A 22,927-nucleotide genomic window follows, 5' to 3' on the forward strand; every position below is an offset into this window, starting at 1 on the left:
TACACCCAACCCCTTCATTATTCTTCTTCTACATCTAGCCTCCTCTTCCAATTTCTCTATTCCCCTACAAGTCAAGATCCCCCCCTCAAACACCATTTCACTTCCATCCTCTTTATGCGGCTTATGTGTCGAGACCTGCTTGTTTCAAGCACCTAGCCATCGCCCTCTCTCTTATCCAACAATCCTTTACTCACAAATTTCCCATCATCTACCACACCCATCTGTCTTAAGCTTTTGAAGGTGGTCATCTCCCCCTTCTCTATCAAGTGTTCTTTCAGACTATCAAATTTATTTTGGTTGCCTCACTCTTCTCCTTTCCCTCTTCCTCCCCTCTATTTTTCCTCACCCCCCCTATTTTTTGTCCCCTCCCAATTTCTTTTTGTCCCTCTTATTTTCATGCGCTCTTCCTCTCTTTTTCATCCCCATTTCTTCCATCCTTCATTTCTATCCCCCCTTCCTCTCTTTCCCAATTTCTCTTTTCCATTTGTCCCATATTTTGTCAATTCCCCCTTTCATCCATTTCCCCCCATATCTTCCTCCCCCCATCTCTTCCTTATCTCTTTCTTCTCTCCCCACCCCACCCCACTCTCCCTTCCCCCTTTCCCCTCCCCCCATGGTTTTTTCTTGGGCCTCCCCCCTTGAATTTTCCCTCACAAGCTCTTTATGCAGTCTGCACATGAGCAACCCCCTCGTGCTATTCCCCATGCCCCTAGTGCCCAGCCCCTCACCTCCCTCCACTATTTGATTCTACACCTCAAGCACCTTGAGTGCCTTATGCTCACCATCACCCATAGCTTCTCTACCCACGAAACGAACCAACCAAGGATCATCCTACTCTTGTTCAACCAAGAAACCCTCTACAAAAAAAAACATAAGTGCCCATTACTCCCCCAAGTAAAGAGGAAACCCTCATACGAGAAGCTCCATATCCTACTCCAAGTAAAGAGGAAACCCTCATACAAGAATCATCCTACTCTTATTCAACCAAAAAGCCCTCCATATCCTACTCCAAGTAAAGAGGAAACCCTCATACGAGAATCATCCTACTCTTGTCAACCAAGAAGCTTTGAGGAAGCCCTCTACAAAAAAAAAACAGAAGTGCCCATTCCTCCCCCAAGTAAAGAGGAAACCCTCATATGAGAAGCTCCACATCCTGATGCTAAATTAGAGAAGGTTCAATGTCATGCATTGTGACAACGTGTAGGGAAGGAATAAGCTCAATTCAAGGCTTAAAAGCAAGTACATGATCTAACACCTAATTGAAATTTTGTTCGATTAATAAAGACTCATACGATAATATTCTGCAACCCCAATTAGAAGCCACACCCCTCTCAAGCATTGTGAGTTATCCCATGACCTTTCCAGTTTGAATCCTCTTGCAAGATTGTCCCAAACCTAGCGATAGCTTTAAAAGATAGATTGAATTAGCAAAACCCCCTCAACCCATGGAAAAAATAAAATATATCCCTATCAAGATGCAATATCGTTGTGCTTCTAACCCATAAATACTTGAAATTATCCCATCCATAGTGGATGATGGATCAAGTGTTAAGATCTTATCAAAAGGTCTCTATGATAAATGGGGTCTCCCACTAATGAAGAAGCCTCCTCTTAATGGTTTTGCAGGAGTATGCACAATACATGAACAATTACTTGGGAATGCTTTGTCAGTGGAAAATTCACCCCACAATTCCTAGTGTAAAAAGTTTTGGAAATTCAAGCGATACATGAAGATGAAGCCATTTGAGAACACAAAAAAAAGTCTCAAAGATACTTAAAAGCTTGATGATGATACCAAGCCACCCAAGTGGTAGTATACTCAATATCTATTACCAAAATTGCTCACTCGAAGGTATGTGAAACTTTCATAACAAATCCAATAATGGTAGCATGGTCTATAAAGAGCCATAAAACTCTTAGATGTAGGTTCCATCTATGAGATAGAGCACACTGATTGCTTTTTCCCCATGATTATGGTGCCTAATGCAACAAGAAGCTATGACTACCTATGAATATGTGTTAACCTAAAAAATGTGAATGCTAGCACAATCAGGGATCATTATCTCCTCCCCTAATGGAAATAGTATTAGAAAGGGTTGTAGGATCATAGATGTATAGTATCTTAGTTGGATTTAGTAGATATAACCAAGTGCAAATCACACCTAAAGATAAATCCAAATTTTCATTTGTCAAATAGTGGGGAATCTTTGCCTAGAGAGTCATGCTATTCGGATGTTGCAACACCTTGGCCATATTCCAAAGAGTCATGTTCACAACTTTCAAGTCATTACTATTTTTAATTTCCCCTAGGTATTCCTGGATTGCATTTATTCCAACAAGCATGACCACCTACAATTCCTTTAAAAAGTTCTATAAAATGTAGGGAATATGGCATCTCCCTAAATCTAGCAAAATGCCAGCTCCTGTTCACTCACTCATGGTCTTGTTTTGTGACACATTGTCTCTCACCATGGCATTGCAACTGACATGCATAAAATCAAAATCTTAATGAATTTCCACCTCCTCTAAATGCTAAAGGCATGTAGATGTTTACGGGACATTCTAACTACTATAGAAGATTCATCTTGTGGGATGCAATGATAGCCCACCATCTCTACAAATTGTTGGTGGAATTCTTATGGACAGAAGAGTGTGATCAAGCCTTTGAATTTCAAAGGTGTTGCCTAGTCACAACACCCATCCTAATAGCTCCCAATTGGGATATTTATTTTCATGTCCATACTTGTGGCTCCAAGTATGTAATTGGAGTGTGCTTTGCCAACCTAATGAACACAAGAAAGACTGCCCAGCCTACTTCATCAGTCAACAACTCAATGATGTAGAAATTAATTACACCACCAAGAGAAGCCCTTGCAATGATTTATAGTGTCAAGAAATTTTGACACTATTTATTGGCAATGATTTTATTGACACTATTTATTGGTAGTTGATTTTATCTTCTACACCAACCATCAAGCATTGCTCTATCTTGTAAATTGACCTTATACAATGTGAGGAATATCTACATGGATCTATTGCATCACCAATCACTTGCCTCATGCTAGGAATTGGAGAAGAACCCATTTAAATGAATGATGACTTGCTTAATGCCACACTGTTCCAAATAGAGGCTATATTGGATTGTTGTATAGACATCATCGGGATGACTAGAAGAACTTTTGAGAGAGAGAGAGAGAGAGAGAGAGAGAGAGAGAGAGAGAGAGATGTGTGTGTGTTAGATTAGATTAGAACCCCTCAAGAAGGTTCAACAATATATGAATAACACTTAACATAAAATGAGTATAATATGATAAAAGGTATTTATAAAGATTAGATGTAGTTGAATCCCAAAAAGAAAATATTTTTAGGATTGGTTTTTTTTCCCCTTGGAAGAACCTTTGCACAGAAATTCAAAGAGAGAAGAGAGAGAGAGAGAGAGAGAGAGAGAGAGAGAGAGATGTGTGTGTGTTAGATTAGATTAGAACCCCTCAAGAAGGTCCTACTATATATGAGTAACACTTAACATAAAATGAGTATAATATGATAAAAGGTATTTATAAAGATTAGATGTAGTTGAATCCCAAAAAGAAAATATTTTTAGGATTGATATATTTTTTTCCTTGGAAGAACCTTTGCATAGAAATTCAAAGAGAGAAGAGAGAGAGAGAGAGAGAGAGAGAGAGAGAGAGAGAGAGAGAGAGAGAGAGTGCGCTTGCCATTTTGGGCATGGTTGCCAAAAAATGTCCCCCATCTATAGCCTATGAGTGGCAGTATAGCAATGCCTTGGTGGTCCTTACAACTTGAGAAGCACCTAAAACCTTGATTAAGAGACAACCGTGCTATGATTAGTAGGAAAAAGAGGAAGGAAGGGATAATCGATAGGAAATCAAGGATAAAGAAATTAGTGACGTAAGTCTTGTGTTACTATACAACACTAAAGTCCATAGATTAAAATATCAAGAGAAAAGGCCATACAAAATCAAGAAGATCAACAACTCATCTATGGTAACCCTGAAGATTTGGGGGATGAAATCTTCACTGGTTAGCCATGGATTTTTGCACGAGCACTCACTTGCATATGTACAAGTAGGCACACTAGGTAACCAATCAATTTGACCCTAGGCCCTTGGCCTAGCCCATAGGCTCAATGCACTCACATGATTTTTCTTATGCACCTAATAATTGCATAATATAAAACCCCTTGCAACACTCTTTCATTCCTCCATCCCCAAGAATTCATAAGTTAATATCTTTCACACCACTTTATCTCATCATGCAATATTGCCACACGTATATGCAAATTGATATGCAAGTTCCATGGCTATCATATAGCCTTTTCAACAATGGGTGCTAGACACGAAGCACAAGAAGATCCGACTCAAAATTCTACAACCTCTTCATAGAGACACCCCGTCAATTTGACATCCATCAACCTCTTCTTGACTAGAATGGACCCAAGCATTTATGGTAAACATTGGCAGTTCAGAAAAAGAGTCCATGCAATCAGAGAATTTCTTGCTCAAATTTCTCGTCCAATTTGGTTCAAAACGTTTTAAATTCAAATAGAATGGCAAGAAGTTGCGCTTTTCTAAAAATTGGAACTTTTTTATGCCGAGTTTGAATACAAAGTGGATTTTGAATATGGGGCAATAAATTGGGAATTTTAGTTTCTAAAAGCATACCACATACAAGTACCACCTTGCCACCTCAACCAAAAGTTGTTTATGTGACTAGGTACCCAAATCTAGTTTTTTAAATTTGGATTTTGCAATGTGTGATCAACTAGACTAAGCTAAGGGCTTGACTCTAGTGGGACTCAAGTTCTAGTTAAACAATGAAACCAAGGACTACTATGCCACAAATTTAAATTAAAAAACACAAGGAAAATGTATGTCATGTGTTGTGAGTATACAATGTAGATGATGTGACATGTAGGTTGAATCACCCTACATGTTGCATAACTACATGTGGCATATTTACTGGCATGGCACTATGTACATGATGTAGTACTAAGTTTGCTAATGTGGCACTATGTGTGTTAAATGATCTGGGAACTGCATAAATTCTGTGAGTGTTTGCGTGGTGATTGATTGTACACTACTAACATGGATACTATGGATGCTACATGTGTATGTGCCAATATGCTATGTCTTGAGAGCTAGGTAGGTTAGGTTGCCAAGTGATTTGCCACTATTGGATGTTGGGGGAAGTAGACACACTTGCCAATTACTGCTACCTAGAAGAAGCCATACGTCATTGGGGCTTGAGTGTTGATTTGTTGACTAGACTGGTAATTCAATGCTATCATCTATGTGTTTTGGTAAATTTGTTGCTTGTTTGTTTGCATTTTGTGCTAGTTTCAGGCATTGCTTATGTCTACAGGTCTAGTTTGCTCACATTGTGCATCATTTATGCTACTGTCATTTGTTTATCATAGGTTTGTTGCTCACTACTTACTTGCTTCACGTCTAGAGTGGAGTAGCCAACAAATGTGGGCATGTGGCTTCCGATAGAGCTCAAAGTGTCCATACAAAAATCTAGCTCCCTAATAATTACATTAAGTACCTAAATGTTACATGAGCAAATAAATTAAAACAGACCATAAAATCCAACGAAGTAATGTCCATAAGGAGCTCCTAACCTAGCTATGAGTGCCCCACCACAAAATCATTTGCCATCCTCAATGAATCTCTCATGGGGTCCCATGGGACTAACCATAAAGAGGAGGTCCTCTTGATGCCCAAGATGATGATGCCCCCCATATGAGATGGTCAATATGGTCAAGGAGGAGCCAATGGCAAGATGGAGAGATGATCAAGATAGCAACTTGGAAGGAGGGTCATTGGTGAACATGGAGAGACCACTTTCCATAGACCCTTATTAGGGCCAAAATCTAATCTTCAAATCATCATGCACGTGTACATATGCACTAATAGCACTTTCACTCCTAGAGTGCAACTTTGAACTTAGAGAAGATACAAAGTATTTGATGTGTAGGAGAATTGATTCTCTCATTGACGATGAGTTGACCAAAAAATAGTCAAAGCAATAAATTGTGGTCAAACGTAACATCTTAATCTTTAAAACTTAAGGGTGAATGTTTAATTCAGTGGGAGAGAGAAGGAAGCATATACTCCCATCTTCTGAGTCTCTCTCTCCCTGTCCCTGTCCCTCTGCGTGATGAAGACACTAGAGTGTGAAGATTGCGCTTGAACTTTGAACAATCTAGCTCTTGGAAGGAATGTGATGATTAGAAATCTAAATGATGATGAGTTGACCAAAAATAGTGAAAACAACAAATAAACATGTGAAAATAGTTAAGGGTGAATGTTACTTGATTGAGAGAGAAGAGAATACTCCCTTGTTCTTCTATGTCTCTTTCTCTTCCTCTCCCTCTGAATGAAACTATGAGCTCCAAAAAGCCTTTGGCTTGCTCCAGAAAGTATGACTTGCCCCTCTTCTGCTCCGCCTGGGCTACCACCCCCTCCTCCCAGAAAGAGGATAAGAGCGAAGATCCGGAAGGCAAAGACGGAAAGGTGAATAACTCCCACCAACTCCCCGACACCAGCTTTGTTATCCTTGGAGGTGGCGGTGGTGTGGGCGATACCGGCATCCAGAATAGCCTTGTTCTCGCTCGATACGATCACTCTACCGAAAGTCTTTCCGAAGCTGTAAGTCTGATCCAAATTAAGAGCATGGGATTCCGTCTGGTAGAAGCTTGGGCATGCCCGTTTGATTATCAGATGCAGAGCATGTAGCCAACACTGAGAGCTGGAGGTTTATTTCTATGGCTGCCTCGAAGTCTGATAATTGGGCCAATTCCTCAGTTTGATAAAAATGGATGTGTGGGAAATTCAGATTGTAAATTCAGCACGGGCATTGCTATAAACTTGTAGGACTTTAAATGAGGAGGCATTTGACAAGGTCCGTTCGAGTAACATCGTTATTACACGCAGAATGTTGCTGATATGCCTTGCATCCTTTCGATATAAATTCCAAAGTCTTGCTCATAGTGATATCTTGTGGATCCTTAACTTTTGAAATCTTTCTAACCGGAACATTTTAGATGTCAATTGAAGCCATGTGCGACAGTGGCCGCCCATGTTAAAGTTGCAAGTTTGTGTTGGCATGATGGGCTGCCTGTCAATGCTGCAGAAATGTTTCTTCTCTACTCCCAGGTTCTTATTGGAGGACTATTCCTTGAGTGTAATCCTTGGGCTCTTGTGTGCAGTTCTGTGCATTTGTAACACACGCTGTAGGCACGTTTGACGAGTCTAGGCTTTAAATGATGTACTTCTGTCTCATAAATTGATTTTGGTCGTATACCTTCTTTTGTCAGTCTTGAAGGAATTAAACCTATGTATTTGGACGAAGGCATTTTGTCATCCATGTAATGGCAACCTTCCAAGCTCTTTGATTTTGAACAGTCACGTAACTTGGATTTTCTCGTTATGGTTGTCGAGGTCCAGAACTTGTGTTTGCTTGTTTAATCCGATCTTGGGAATTATTTGCAGATCCACGTTCTTTCTACTGAGGATGACCCACCCTACAGGATGGCAGTTCATCCAACAGGACATGGAATTGCATGCTCTTTTACGAGGAGTTGCAGGTGACTTTTGAGAATTGGACGACTGCTTTGTGGTGGTAAAATAAGAGGAAGCGTTTAAATGCCAAAGTGCATTTTGTAGGCTCTTTGAAATGGTCAAAGAGGGTGGTCCTGGACTCGAAGGTATGAAATTGGAGCCTGCAAGCAAAACTTTGACACAGCTGCAAGAAGTTGGGCAACAGAGGTCTTTGGTTTTTAGTGCAGATGGTACTCGCTTTGCAGCGGGTGGCGATGTGAGTTGGATCTGTAAGCTGGATGCTTTCATAATTCTCTCCCATTGAGTTGATGGATTTGTCGAATTTTGATGAGCTAAGGATTCGTGTAGGATGGGCACTTACGAGTCTTTGAATGGCCAAGCTTAAGGCTTATACTAGATCAGCCCGAAGCACATAAATCTATCAGAGACATGGACTTCAGGTGCATCAGATTTACATCATGTGATTTTTTTGATTAGCTCAGTCTACTTATCTGACTAAAGAGTGCGAGTTTGTGCAGTTTGGATGCTGCATTTTTGGCATCAACTGGAGGGTCTGGCCCATGCAGAATATGGGACTTGTCCACATCAGCTCCTGTAGCTTCTTTATCGTTGGATCAGGCAAGAGGAGTTTCATTCAAACAGGCGATTATAAGCACATTTTATTCCCAAGCTGTATGTTTCTAAAATCATTTGTAAAATATTTGCAGGCAGGGGATTTGGGGTTCTGTAGATATTCCAGAGATGGCACAAATCCACTTTTGTTTTTGACAGTAAAGGAAGGTGCGTTAAGTTGATTGTATTAAGGATTGTTTAGTGTTTGTGATTAGATCAGATATAGTGTGTGCATGATGTCTTGCTTGCATGCAGACGAAGCTCTTCAATATGTAGTTTTGGGGTTGTTCCTAGAGCATTGTAGGTCCTACTTGCGGTAGATCTAGACTTCCCAACAACCATCATAACGACTGCAAGGTGCCCAATATTCAGATTCCACGGATGGCAAAGAATTGATTACTGCACCAAGCAGTCATTGCTGTACCCAAAGAAACAATAACTTGTTGGTCTACTCTCATCTACATTATTGGACCAATCTCGCCACACCAAGTTGTACCCTTGATGTACCCTAAGATCCTCTTGGCAACTTTTAAATGAGATTCCCTTGGTTCCTGCATAAGCGTACCACCTAATCCAACTGCATGTGCAATATCAGGATGAGGATACATTAAGTATATGAGACGTCCCACCAGTTGCCTACAGAGATATGCATCTATTTTCAATAAGTGTCGAACTTGTTTTGAGGTAGTTTACCTAGCGCATATTCAACCTTTTTAAAGTTCCATTGCATACTTGCTCTGCGATAGGAGAATGTTTTCAGGCCTTTGCCACACCTTTATACCCAAGCAATAATGCATCAGCCTCAGATCTGACATTCAAATGACTGTGAAATCAAAGTTGACCATGCCTGTAATAATCAAGTCATCCACATATATGGTTACATATACCAGATTCCATTGAAAGTGTTTTATGAACACCAAGCTCTTGGTGCTTGGTTGAGACCGTTTGAGTTTCCTGTTGCATGTCTCTGTCCACCATGAATTGGACATCTCCTTTGCTGGGAGCATACTTCTTTTTAACTATAGAATTGTTCTCTCTCAGCAACTCCATTCTGCTAAGGTGTACATCAGGTAGGCTTTTGTCCTTACTGTCCTTACTGAATGATAAGGAACTCTGATATGTTTGAACTTTGCTCTTCTACCCTGGATTCTTTGTTAGGTGAGGTTGTCACAAAAAAGAATCGTGGTAGGAGCTTCTTGCTGCTGATGCAATTCTCCTAAAGGGTTTCTCAGTCATATTACTTCCCCAGATGCATGGGCGGCTGCTATATATTCTACCCGAGCAGAAGACAGGGCAAATATACTTGGCTTTTTACTCTTCCATGTGATTGCTCTAGATTCAAGACTAAAAGTATAAACACTTGTTGACTTGGTGTCATTTATGCTTCCACCATCCTGATTTGTACTTGATGCCATAGTTCCATGTGCCCTTTAAGTACTCTTGGCTGCTCCCCAGTGCACCTCGCTTGGCTCTGCCCTGAACTGGTTCACAATGCATAGCGAAGTCCAGGTCTGGTATGTGTGAGGAGTCCAGATATACCCTCAGTCTACACTAGACTCAGTAGTTTAATCCCCAAAAGGTATGCAAGAAGTTGAATTTCTGCACTTTCTTGCCAAGTCAACTCATTTGTTTGTAAAAAGTAGATTTGAGCGGAAAGCCATTTACAGCGAAATATGCCTGAAATGGACAGCATACTCAATCTGCAAATCTGTTTAAAATCTGTAGAAGTCCCGGGACAATACTACAAATGCCCCATTGTACTTACTAAATCTGTATGCAAATATTGAAGCAGACAACAACCGCATACAGCGAAACAGTTGTGGGTTGGAGTGTATGGCAGATTCGTACGATAATTTGTACAATGAGTGTATGGACGGCCGGGCTACAGTAGGGAATCGTACGGTCTGGCAACGGAGCAGGTATCGCTGAAGCAGGATGTGCATACTACTGAGGTGGTGGTTAGACGGAGTAGGCAGCACACGGGTCGCGAGGATGAACGAAGTGACGGTTTGCAAGTTGCACACAATCTTGAGGTAGCAGCTGTATGGAGCAGGCAGCGCATGTGTTGTGGGGATGAATAGAGTGTCAGAGCGGCTCGTAGACAACAAACAAAGCGAGGCACATTGTATTGAGGAAGACAGTGGCTATTCAATTATTTATTTTCTTCTTTTCTTCTCTGAAACTCGGATGAATGGTTGCATCAACAACCAGAAGCCACTCCCACCCTAACATCATCATGCATTGGGCCAGCTTCCCCGTCTTTACCTGACAAGCGTTTTACCAAGAAAGAAAGGTGGTTTGCTGGAGGACCTTATCTTGAGGCAAAGCTAACTTGAGCTAGTAGAGGAGTAGGGGTCTGATACCAATGGTGGGAATGTGCGTGAGAGAAGAACACCAAAACGTGGAGATGTATTGAGAATGCAAGAGTTGTGTTTCATTTCTTTGACCAAAATGCAGAATATATCCTCTACAAAGGAAGCGTCTGAATGCCTCTGCCTTGAGACGTCCCTATCTGTGTCTCTGGAAAACTTTTACCCTCCACCTGTTGGAGTATAGATGGTCACCTCCCCATTTGTGAGCCCCCAAATGAGGAGTGCATGTGGGAGGTAGATCAGGTTAGGTTAACTGACATGTGGGCAGTGTTTGGGCGTGCCACATGGGGCAGAACTAATGAGGAAAGCTAGGCTGCCACATGGGCAGCACATGGGCAGCAAGCACACAAGGAAAACAGGGCTGCAAGGGCAGCAAGTACAGCATGTACAGCAAAGATTTGCTCAGACAAAAGGAACTGGTCAGAGCTCAAGAAGGAGTCAGATCATTCCTGAGACATGTGCAGCAATCAGACGCTTTGTAGACCAGGAGCGGGTCAGAGTGGTCATTTTTGAGAGCAGAGTGAGTCTGCAGAGTGCGCAGCACACTGGAACACCTGGAACAAGTTCAGGTATACCCGCGATAGGTGTGATTGTGGGGCGCACATACAAACCCTGCATAAGCTCTAGGTGAGCAACGCAGGCCAAGTGTTTTAGAAGTTGTATGTACAAGGGTCCACATTTAGTCAGCACTCCGCTGATAGAGAGTGGTACACGGGACATAGCTTTTGTATTGGGTCCACATTAGATGGACATATATTTTGCTGGTTCTACATCTCTCTTTTGTACGTTGTCTATTTACTTACTGCACATTTATTGAACTACACATGAAGGATAAGAAGTCTGGATTTGAATATACCACTGTGTGAGTTCCTGGGTGCCATGACTCTCTCTTTGGGTTAGCTTTGGTTGTGCATACCCTCCATTGTTTTCTGTAACACCACCTTGACAAACATTGCGACCAAAGCATGCATCAGAAATCCATAATAATGCATAGAGAGAGAACACACCTTGGTCCGTTGTTTTTCTTGCCTTTGGAGCAACCAGACACCTCCCTCCTGAAGTATCAACCAGACTAGCCTCCTTATGAATCTCTAGGCATTCACCACTGCTCCACATTCCTTCAGACCCTGGTCCACTAGAGCCTTGTTCTCAGCATGATCTGAGCAACATGTTCTGTCCATCACCTTCATGAAAGGATCTAGGTCCTCTAAGCAATGCTCTTCCTTCTTGGGCTCCTCCTTTTTCTTTTGATCTGCCGTCTTGCAATCTCATAGCCTATATGAGGCCTTGTGCTGGCTGTATGCCAGCCCATTTTCCCACTACATGAGCCACATGACTGCAGTTCTGCACCAGATTCTCTGCTCTCTAAATGGGCCTCTGGCTGGGCATCCTTCATCCCCAGCCAGCCCTGAAGATGGACATATTCACAGCCCTGAAGGAGGACTGGGGGGCAACCAGTGCTGGTGGGTTTGGTGGCCCATGTGGCTTCCCCAGAAAGACTTTTGATCGCTGCCCATGTGGCCCTATTTGTGCTTTTGTGGCACAATCTACACCCAATATCCTGTAGGTGTCAAGCCCTGTTACTCTCCTCAATGAACAGAAATAAGAATATATACAACTTCAAGATCAGTGCGAGGTCTCAGGGGTATCATATATTTCCGCTATGTATTTGTTTTGGGCTTGGCTCAGCAGACAATGCCCATTTAAAGTTGATCTCTGACGGGAAAGAGGGGGGGGGGGGGGGGGGGGCTCCCATCTCAAATTCTTTATCCTCTGCATGGTGTAGATGACTATGCATTGAGCTTACTTCATTTTAGGAAAAGTTTGCTCTGCATGTTCAAGGTTATGTAGTTTATTTTTATTTTTGGAATTGTATTGAATGTTTTACAGCATAAGAGTCTACACATAGATTGTACACCAATGTGGACACTTGGGGGAAATGGACCAAAGCTATGAAAATTCTCCCAAGTTCAAGCAAACAAGGGAAAAAGCCCTGTATTCGTTAGCTATGTGCATGATGTTATCTTCAACGTCCAGTTCCTTGAGGATGATCTCCATCTTCCCAAGGTGGTAGTTGTACCTGCCATTCTGCAGTGCTGTTGGTAACCTGGAAGCAGCAAAATTACCCATGAAATATAGTATGTGGGAAGAAAGGGGTAATACAAGACTGCATAAAATATAACATTCCTCTAAGCTGTCTGTTATGTAGATAATTTGAGTGGAGAAGGCGGTAGTGAATTTTTAAGTTGACCAGATGTACCAAGAGAGGCTAATATATTGTTTAAATAATCAAGATTCTGGAATAATTTATATTCCCAAAAAGACAAGAAAGAAAGTATTTTTCGTTTTTGGAATTTCTGACATTGAGCATGTGATGGAGAATTTTTTAATTGAAATAATATTATTGTGTTTGAGCAGGTGAAAAGGGTTGCATTGCAATCTGGAACACGAACACCTGGAGAAAAGTGGGGGTCAAGAAGTTTCAAGAAAGCCCAATATCGGCATTTGCCATGTCTTATGATGGAAAATTTCTTGCTATGTAAAATTTCTCACTTATATTCTTCCAGTGTTACTACATGCTGTTGTCATTGCTCGAGAATGCAAGGTTTTTGTGAGTAAGGTTTCTATTGTTTCCACATAGAATGGTAGGTTTAAATTATATGTTACGGAGGGCAAGTGTTGCCATTGTCAGGATCATGGTAGAGGAGAGCCCCCCCCCCCCCAAAGATCACTTCATTAATTATGATTGAAAACCGCAAGAGCAAGCTCTAATGCGGGAGTACAACATGCCATGCATGAGAAGAAAATAAACAGCTCAAAAAGAGCTAACAAAAAATCGAAGGTGGAGGCTGAAAATGCCACCTTAACCTTGAAGAAGACTCAGAGAAGAAGGGAGATCCTCTCCAAACTCTAAAGAAGATAGCCCTCCTGGCAGTAGCTGCTTTGGAAGATCCCTGCATGCTCGACCAGTGGCCATGAGAGTTAGAGGAGTTTCTATATCAGAGTGAGCTAATTTCTCATGCACACCTGGGGTCTCGAACAATCTCAATGTAGAAGTTGAATTTAAAATGAAATAATGTGCTGATTTGATAGAATTGTATGATTTTACTTTACTGGTTAAATTAAGTCCACATGTTGTAGCCACTAAGCATCTCTCTTGGTTCTCCTGGCTGATCCCCCAAAAAATAGAAAGATTTCTTTCCTTTAACGTCCGTGGTTCTCTTTCTCTCCATCCTCTTCCTCAATCATAGGGTTTACATGCATTGACATAATGATGACCTTGTGATATTAATAAGCCAGACAGGAGCTTCTAAGTTAAATATACTTGTGCAGGCTGCAAGAAATACCTTTAGGTTTGAGATGGTTCCAAATTGGGTTGGAGGATATTGAAAGTTTGTTTTTGTATGATGAGGATGTACTTGCCATCTCTGTTCACATTTAAGTTTTATTATTCAATACTGTTGCAATTTAAATTATGGTTCTCATCCTGTGTTTCGTTTAGTTGTACAGACTACTAACAAGGAATTGCTATCCATTATGAGCTGCTGTGCTGATCCTTGATAATCTGTTTCCATTTCAATGTTGCATCAAGCATGTGCTGGTCATTTCAGGCTATAAGCAAATGAATGCTGTATTAAGTAGCATCCGACATAGGTTCTGGCTTTGCAATTGAAAATATTCTTATTATATTTCCACCTCTGATATGTTGCAGTGGGAGCTCAGAAGGGGATATCTCTATCATCTCAGTTGGCAAAATGACACTTCATCAGCGAGTCAAGAGAGCTCACATGATTTTTGTTACTTCTATGGAGTTCTCTCGCGATTGCAGGTGTGATATCCTTTTCTGCTTATTCAGTTCAGAGGAATTTTTTTTCTGTTTCAGATGTCTTTCATGTTCTTGAAGAATGATAATTTTTTGCTTCGTTGCAGGGCCTTGCTTTCTGTATCTGCAGATTCAAGTGCACGGGTTACAGCCATTCAGGAGGTAAAACGGGAAGGTGAGTGCATACTATTTCTGCTTGCAAATTCGAAAATATGCTCTCAAGTCTTCAATAAATCAAAGTTTTCCTTTTGGTATATCTCAAATACTTTTTTACAAATACTAACATGAATAAGGATTTTCTACAGCGGGACGAATCCCTATGCTACTCTTCATATTAGTTGCGATCTTACTTGTTCTGTACATGGCAAAAGATCTGCTGTGGGGTGAAGTGCATGAAAGTTTAAGTGCTGCTATAACTCAGTCTAATTCAACAGATTGATCGCAACTGCACATGCTCCTGGGAGAGTTTTGTGAGAATTGATTCTGTATAGCAAATAACATGTCTTCTTTTGTGCCTGCCTAGTGAGGAATAAAAATGGCAAGGTTACATACAATGTGCCAAAGATTGCTGGGTCATTCTTCTAAGTAGACATCTGCAACTCTTAAGTTTGGGACGGAGGTGTGAGTCGGCCATGATCTCATTTGCTTTGTCAGCATGCATCTCTCAATTATCATATCAAGTGGGGTCTTCCTTTTTTGGTACTAGATAGTCTTCAGTTTGGTAACTGGTTACATGATTGCATGACCCAAAGTTGTGGACCTTAGTTCACCATAAATATAGGAGACCATTATATGCCATGCCCTGGCATTTAATGGGAAATGCCAGTGGATGCTATTTAGTGGGAAACACCAGTTTTGGCTTCTTGATTGTTTAGCTGTGACCATGTCCATATCCTGAGGGATACGTCATGGTTAAAGAGTATATACTGAAGACTTACTCCAATGATCGCCAGATCAAAGGTTGCATACCCATTTCTTTGTATTTATTACAATTTCAAGAACCATCTTTTTATATTGAAATGCTATGTCAATTCTGATTTCAATGAATGCATCAATGTGTTTCGATTCAGACATTGACTAGGCTTCTGTGGACAGTTATTTTCAGCTGCATGGATGTCTGCACATAATTGTTAATGTCCTTAAATTACTTGCAGTGAGAAAGACTTAAAGAGTGTCTGGCACTCCATGATTATGACTTCTGAGATTATTACGTTTAATGCAAGGTGGCAGTGAATTGATCTAATATAGAATATAGGTTTTTTGCTTGGGCTCAGTGCTGCTTGCTCTTTTGCAAATGCTGAATGCTTTATGCTTAACCCTCAATTCAGCAAAACAGGTTCTTGAAGACTTTGACCTTTTTTGAATTTATGGCAAGGTGAGATTCACTGAGAGTTTTTATTTGGCCAAATATATACTTGCTGTGTTCATTGGCCTTTGTCAGATTTATAGGTGGCAGTCAAGGAATGAAGTATGAGTGTCTCTTTTTACTTTGCAATGTGATCAAAACAAAAGGAATTTGTAGGTACTAGCATTTCTGTCTCGGAAATCAAGCCTTTGGTTATATACTTAGATATGAAATCGCCTTTCTAGAATGTGGCAGTTACACTGGCCTCAAAGTTTCTCCGAGTTTGAACTTTTACTGTTGAGGTGAGCCACGTGCCAGCTCCTCTCTCTCTCTCTCTCTCTCTCTCTCTCCCCCCCCCTCCCTTTTCTACCCCCATTCGATGTCTTCTTCATCAACCTTAGATATGAGGTGAGAAGATCTACCATGGGAGTTTTGGAATTAATTTCTTCCACTTTACCTTTGTCATTGCCATGTTCTTGACTAGAAGTCTGCAAATGTCAACTTTTTCTACCTAGTAATAACCCTTATAAGCTCACAAAGCCTTGGAGTAAGAACTTGATTACTAGTTGAACTTTGGGTAACCAAATAAGAACATAACGAAATGGACCATCTGTAAAATGTGTATATGGACGAGGAAAAAAGAAATAAAGTTGTAATTTATCTAGACAAAAGAAATTTCTATTAATGGTAAAAAAGACGCATACAAATACAAAATCCGTGTGGCGCTAATCAAGAAGGAAAACAGAAGGGGTTTTAAAAACTAGCTGCGAATAGCTTATTTTCAGAGAACCTAGCTCATTGCCCATGGAATCTATGAAACAAAGGCCAGCAACTAGGATGGGCAACTATCCATACAACAAATTCCTCGCTTTCTGTATACATTGAAGACACCTTACATGCCAAGCCATGCAAAAATGCACTGACCTCTCAATGGTTCTTCGAGATCTTAACGTTTACTAGATGGCGATGAGGATCGCTTCCGCGGGAACCTCGTGGGCTCCCATCACCAAGCTATAGCGGCCTCCCATCACCAAACTACAGTGGATGACCAAGATGTTCCAAGTAATGATGCTGGACATCGTCTCCCAAATACTGTCCTCTGGTGAAGAGACAAAATCTATTAGGAAGGAGGAGTCACAAAATGTGCCTTCTTGTTTTCTTGTTTTTTCTATCTTCTAATTTTATTTTTCTATATTTATATCACTTCTTTATGTCCTATTTTAATTTCCTCTATTTTTCGTTATACTTTTCTTGTCTTAAAATTTCTCAAATTTCCTTGTAATTTTTACTTCTCTCTTAAGTTCTTTTCTCCTTATTTGTTTATTGATGTTACTTAATTTTTTCCTTTTATTCATATTTTCTTAATTGTTTCTTTCTTTTTATAAAAAAAATAAAAAATCAACAAACCCATTTTTTCCTAAATTTTCTCGTATTTTCTTCTATTTTGCCAAATTTTTCTTAACTATCTTTTAAAATTTACTCCGTTACCTTTAATCCTATTCACCACCTAATCTATCCCTATTCTATCACCTCCTAACCTCCACCATTTCATTGCACGCCTTTCTCTCTATCTCGCGACTCTACAACTACCCTCTATCCTAGCCTATTTAATCCATGCCTCTCTTCTATTCTGCCCACTTCCAAAGCCCTCACCATTATTACGCCGCCTACCCCTACTCTGATTCACTGCTCTCTTCTCTAATTCTTCCTGCCATCTCTCGTGTGTTGCACCTCCCCTCGTCTCAATTTCTCCATCAGGGCTTTGCTGTGCCCTTGAGTCCTTGCAGTTTGTGCCCCTTCTTGGGTGGTTTGCCAAAGCCTTGCTTGCTGTCGATCTTTGGATCCTATAAGATGGCGTGATTGTCTCAATGGAGAAAGTGTGGACATCCTTATCAGCCAAGTTGCCATACCCCAAGTGAAGTGTTGCATCCTTTGCATCCTCGCCATGATCTAGAGGGCCCCCTGCCAGATCCTCCGTGCTATGGGGAAGCTCTAGAGATAGTGTGGGATCATCTCAAGATCACTCTTTGTGTATCAGTGGCATCTCCCATCAGCACGCACTTGCTTAGCCATGGGTTGATAGGCAATTCTGTGGGCAACCATCCATAAGAGATTTGTAATCTTACATGCCCGGTGACTGCTCCACAATCACGGCCAAAGATTTGTAATCTTACATGCCCGGTGACTACTCCACAATCACGGCCAAAATCTAGAGATGACCTCTTGGGGCACTTGTTGCTCGATCCAATGTTGTTCCCTTCGAGGGTTCCAGGTAGTTGCCTCCAATTGAAGATGATAAGCACTACGTGTCATGTACAAGAAGGGAGCCTCGATGCATCTCTCTGAGTGACCTACTTTGAAAGACAAAAAACACTCACCCAAATCCATTTCACCTCGTGAAGGGGCTTGCCTTCCACAATCCAAGGGACCACTATGACCATCTTGACCTAAAGCGATTGGAGTTGGGTCAATGTGGTCAAGTCCATGCCAAACAACCCACTTCTTTGATCCTTTTCCGCTCAAGCAAGTCTAAGGCCCCATCCAACTTTGGGTCACCATTAGTCTCTCACAAGCTCCACTAGGTCATGCCTGAAGCAAAAGGATCTAAAGGCTCTGTGCAAATATTGCATCCTCAAGGGCACCCCCATCATGGCATCATAAACCCAAAGATGCATACCATAGCTCTTTTAGGAAGCTAGTAGTATGAGATCTCACCTTAGACTCTTAGAGTGTTGGAAGCTCTTGCTTCAAAGAGGGCTTCTTAGGAACGCCCTTGCATAGGAGGCTAGTGGCAATAGTGTCATTGGCAAATCTTCTTTGAGGCCCCCCTTACTGGGAAGGGATAACTATTGATGAAGAGTCTACTTAGATTTTGGTAGCATCTATCTTGGAGACTCATTCAGGCCATCCCTTGATGTTGTGAGGAGTTCGAGTGCCAGTCCCTTCTCTGGCATCCAAAGCTTCAGGAATCAATGGATACACATTGGTCGGCACAGTGGGATAGTGGCCAGGCCAAATATTTTGGAGCATGGAGTCATCTCTGCATCAAGACAGAGGCACATGCACGAGCCCTCTCTCACCTAAGGGGTAGGCATGTGGATGATAGAGATAGACTCTGCTATCCCTAAGTCTTGGAGGCATAGTTTGCACAAAGCGTTAGCTCCCATTTTGTGATTGCAATAAAGCTACATCTTCATTGAGTGCGTAGTAGCAAGGGGACTTCGCGGTGGTGACTTGGTGTGGAGGACCATGAGAGCATACTAGCGACAGTGGGCATGAGAGCGGATCTTGATCAGTAGATGATCTATTATGACTGTATTGAGGTTGATGTTTATTTATATGGACATTCTATTGAGTTTCTAGATGATGGTTACTTATATACTATCATTGCATTTGGTTACTATCATTATATTGAGGATGCGTCATTTGAAGACTTTGTCAAAGGTTGTTTTGAGTTCCTATCAATGTATTGATTTTCTCATTTTATATTTCAATATTAACTTAAAGGATATATGTTTTAAATTTATTAGTGCATCTCAATGTAGACAGGTGTTTACCATTGTGGTTCTATCAAAAAATTGGAGGGCCATTAGGAGCAGATCATTGAGGGCCACGTACCATACCCAAGAGCTCGAGTGGATGTACCTTGACTTCATGCACTGCACCAATATTGTGTTGGCCGAGTTGATTTGAGTGGATGTGAGCAAGTATTGAGTGGTGAGATTGAGCAAAAGATTGGCAAAAGCTCATTGGAAGATTTGAAGGCTGTGGAAGGAAATTGGCTCATGCGTTGGCTGTCGTTGGAGACATTCCACTGAGTTGGAGTTCATCATACTAGTGGTGGCAGACAATGAGTTTGATTTCATTCTATCGCTAGAATTAATGAGTACATAGTGTTGGGATTTCAATTTGTCACATTGATTCAAATTGGTTTTGCTATCAATTCTAATTTTTTAATGAGTGGTTATTATTATTGGGAATTGTATGCTACTAAAACATTGTATATCGGTCAAATTCATCTCATTGGAACTGGCTTAGTAATTTATCTTGTTCATTGACGATCTATCATAGGTTGGATAATAGACAGCTTCTACTTCTACAAGAATTTCTATTTCAAAATAGTGGTAGGAAAGGGAGCTTAGCACTACATTGTAGATCACATGTCATGATTGCTGACAGAAGAAGAGCTAGAGGGAATAGAAGATGACTTACTAGATTCCATATTGTTTCATATTAATGATGTTATCGAATGGTGTGTAGACATCATTGGGCATTTAATGATAGGGAGACCACTCCCTAAATTGAGCCTAGTGGATGCTAAGAAGTTGATCTTAAAATCTACCCCCTACAAATTGACAGCAGTAGTTTAGATATACAAGATGGGAAAAGATCATATAGTACTAAGCTATGTTATGCCTTATGATGTCATGCCAATTATTAGAGAAGTCCATGAAGGCATGGCAAGAGGTCACTTTGCTGATGAAGAAATAGCAAGAAAAATCCTCTTGACAGGATATTGGTAGCCAACACTTTGGGCACTATGTGAAGAGATGTGATGTATATGCCAAAGAACAATTAAACCGCAATACACAGTTGTTGCATAGAAAACATTTGAAAAATGGAGGATTGATTTTGTGGGACCCATACATCCTACTGCAAAGGGAATACATTCCTGTTACATCATTGTGGCCAAGGATTATTTCACAAGTGGTATGAATCTAAAGTAGTAAGAAAAGTAGATGCCAAAAGCACATCAAAGTTCTTGTATGAGAATGTGATTACATGATATGGATGCCCTATTGAAATTGTGTCAAAAAGAGGCACATATTTCATCAATGAGGTGATCAAGGAACTTTCGATTGGCTTTATAGTTATCCATAGAGAAAACATAGCCTACTATCCCAAGGTAATGGACAAGTAGAGTCCAACAACAAAATACTATGCATTGTCCTCACCAAGATAGTGGATCCAAAGTACTATGCATTGTCCTCGACAAAATACTATGCATTGTCCTCACCAAGATAGTGGATCCAAAGTGATATGATAGGGAAAGATTTAGGCCTTTTCATGATGTGTCTCATGAATCCACTCTAAGTATCAAAATTTCTCTTGGATATATTAGACTTTTCCTTTTAGTGTGTGTTTTGGGGATCTTAAGTTCTATTGTTTAATGAAACTTCAATTGATGTCCTTTTTTGGAGCACTTATGCACCTTACATATTTAAAAAGCAAAAAAAAAAGCATGAACTTATGAAAAAAACAATATCAAAATTGTACCAAACTTTGTGAGCACATGGGTCTTGGTTATTTCAATGCATAACCTTTGGAGCATGGTACATGGCAGAAAACATAAAAATATGCGTGTCTTACGACACAAACGATATCACAATCCAACAAAAATTTGTGAGTACATGCATCTTAGTTATTTAATGCTTTTTCAAAGTATCGTAGTCATCAAAGATATGCACATGATGGTGGAAGTGCAACAATGCATATTGTTTGGAGCAATTATGCATGGTACATGGCAAAAAACATGAACATACACATGTCTTATGACACAAACGATATTGAACTCCAACCAAAATTTGTGAGAACATGTATCTTAGTTATCTTAAGACTTTTACAAAGTGTCATAGCCATTAGAAAGATGCGCATTATGGTAGGAGCACAACAATGCATATTTTTTGAAGCACTCATGCATGGTGCATGGCCAAAAACCAAAAAATATGCACGTCTTACAGCACAAATGATATCAAAATCCAACCAAAATTTATGAGAACATGGTTCTTACTTATTTTAAGACTTATGCAAAGTATCATAGCCATCAAACACATGGGCATCATGGTAGGATCACAACAATGCATATCTTTTGAAGCAATTATGCATAGTAGATGGCAAAAAAAAAAGGAAATACGCATGTATTATGACACAAATGATATCAAAATCAAACCAAAATTTGTTATAATATGGGTCTTGGTTATTCAAATACTTGTGCAAAGTATTGTAGCCATTGGACAAATGTGCATGATGGTAGGAGCGTAACACCCTGTACCTTTTTTGGGGCACTTATGCATGCATGGCAAAAAACACAAAAATATGCATGTCTTAGGATACAAACAACATAAAAATTCAACCAAAATTTGTGAGTGCATGAACCTTAGTTATTTCAAGACTTGGGCAAAGTATCTTAGCCATTGGACACATGCGCATGATGGTAGGAGCACGACAATGTACCTTTTTTGGAGCACTTATGTATGGTACATGGCAAAAAACACGAAAATACGCATGTCTTATGACACATGATATCGAAATCCAACTAGAATTTGTGAGCATAGGTATCTTAGTTATCTTAAGGCTTGTGAAAAGTATGGTAGACATCAAACACATTCGCATGATGGTAGGAGCACAACTCTTTGGAGCACTTACGCATGGTACATGGCAAAAAATACAAACATACGCACGTCTTACAACACAAATGATATCAAACTCCAACAAAAATTTGTGAACGCATGTATCTTAGTTATCTTAATACTTGTGCCAAGTATCATAGGGTTCAAAATTATGCACATGATGGTAGAAGCACAACAATGTAACCTTTTTAGAGCACCTATGCATAAACGTGTCCTAAACTAGCTCAATGGTTGATTGTCCTAAACGTGCCCTAAACCAGCCCGGTGATTGAAATTATGACTGTCCTAAACTAGCGCGGTGGTTGAAAATTGTTTTGCTTCATTATATACTTTAATTAGACTGTGTTTTGTATTCTTTTAGTAGTAGCAAAAAGGGGGCTCATTGTTTTGTTGTTCCCACATGTTGGGTCAGCAAACAAAGTTGTATCTCAAGTTTGTGGATCAAAATCCGGACATTTCAATTGTCCAGAGGAGCTTTGAGCATTGTAAGCCTTGGTACGTTAGGAAACTCAAGACAGGAATGTTTGTTGTTGCAAAACACACATAGACTTTGACCTGGCCTAGCAAGCTATGACTTGAGATCTGGTCGTATTGGAGCATTGCTCCATGGGGATTGATGCCCATGCCTCCCCAATGAATGCGCAGTCTGTAGGCCATCGGGATCTTCATCATGTGTTGCAAGGGAGGGCAGGTTTTGTAGCCTAAGGTCTATGTGGGAGCCAATGGTTTGTCCAAAGGGAGACCATGAGTGGCACAAGATTGAATGCATTCACGGCACATGC

General features: G+C 40.6%; 1 protein-coding gene across 1 annotated transcript; it reads left to right on the forward strand.

Moving 5' to 3' along the window:
• Nucleotides 1–6,339: 6,339 nt before the first annotated feature.
• Nucleotides 6,340–15,433, forward strand: LOC147904052 (SEC12-like protein 2). Its single transcript, XM_087372684.1, has 10 exons — nucleotides 6,340–6,671; nucleotides 7,515–7,609; nucleotides 7,689–7,839; nucleotides 7,932–8,023; nucleotides 8,102–8,201; nucleotides 8,291–8,363; nucleotides 12,986–13,106; nucleotides 14,280–14,396; nucleotides 14,498–14,565; nucleotides 14,696–15,433. The coding sequence occupies exons 1-10, from the start codon at nucleotides 6,372–6,374 to the stop codon at nucleotides 14,827–14,829; spliced, it is 1,251 nt and encodes a 416-aa protein (XP_087228810.1). The 5' UTR covers nucleotides 6,340–6,371; the 3' UTR covers nucleotides 14,830–15,433.
• Nucleotides 15,434–22,927: the final 7,494 nt, after the last annotated feature.

This window comes from Dipteris shenzhenensis, chromosome 3 (assembly GCF_047967505.1).
Source record: "Dipteris shenzhenensis isolate YYH24624 ecotype China chromosome 3, Dip_SZ_1.0, whole genome shotgun sequence".
Classification (NCBI taxonomy): Eukaryota; Viridiplantae; Streptophyta; class Polypodiopsida; order Gleicheniales; family Dipteridaceae; genus Dipteris; species Dipteris shenzhenensis.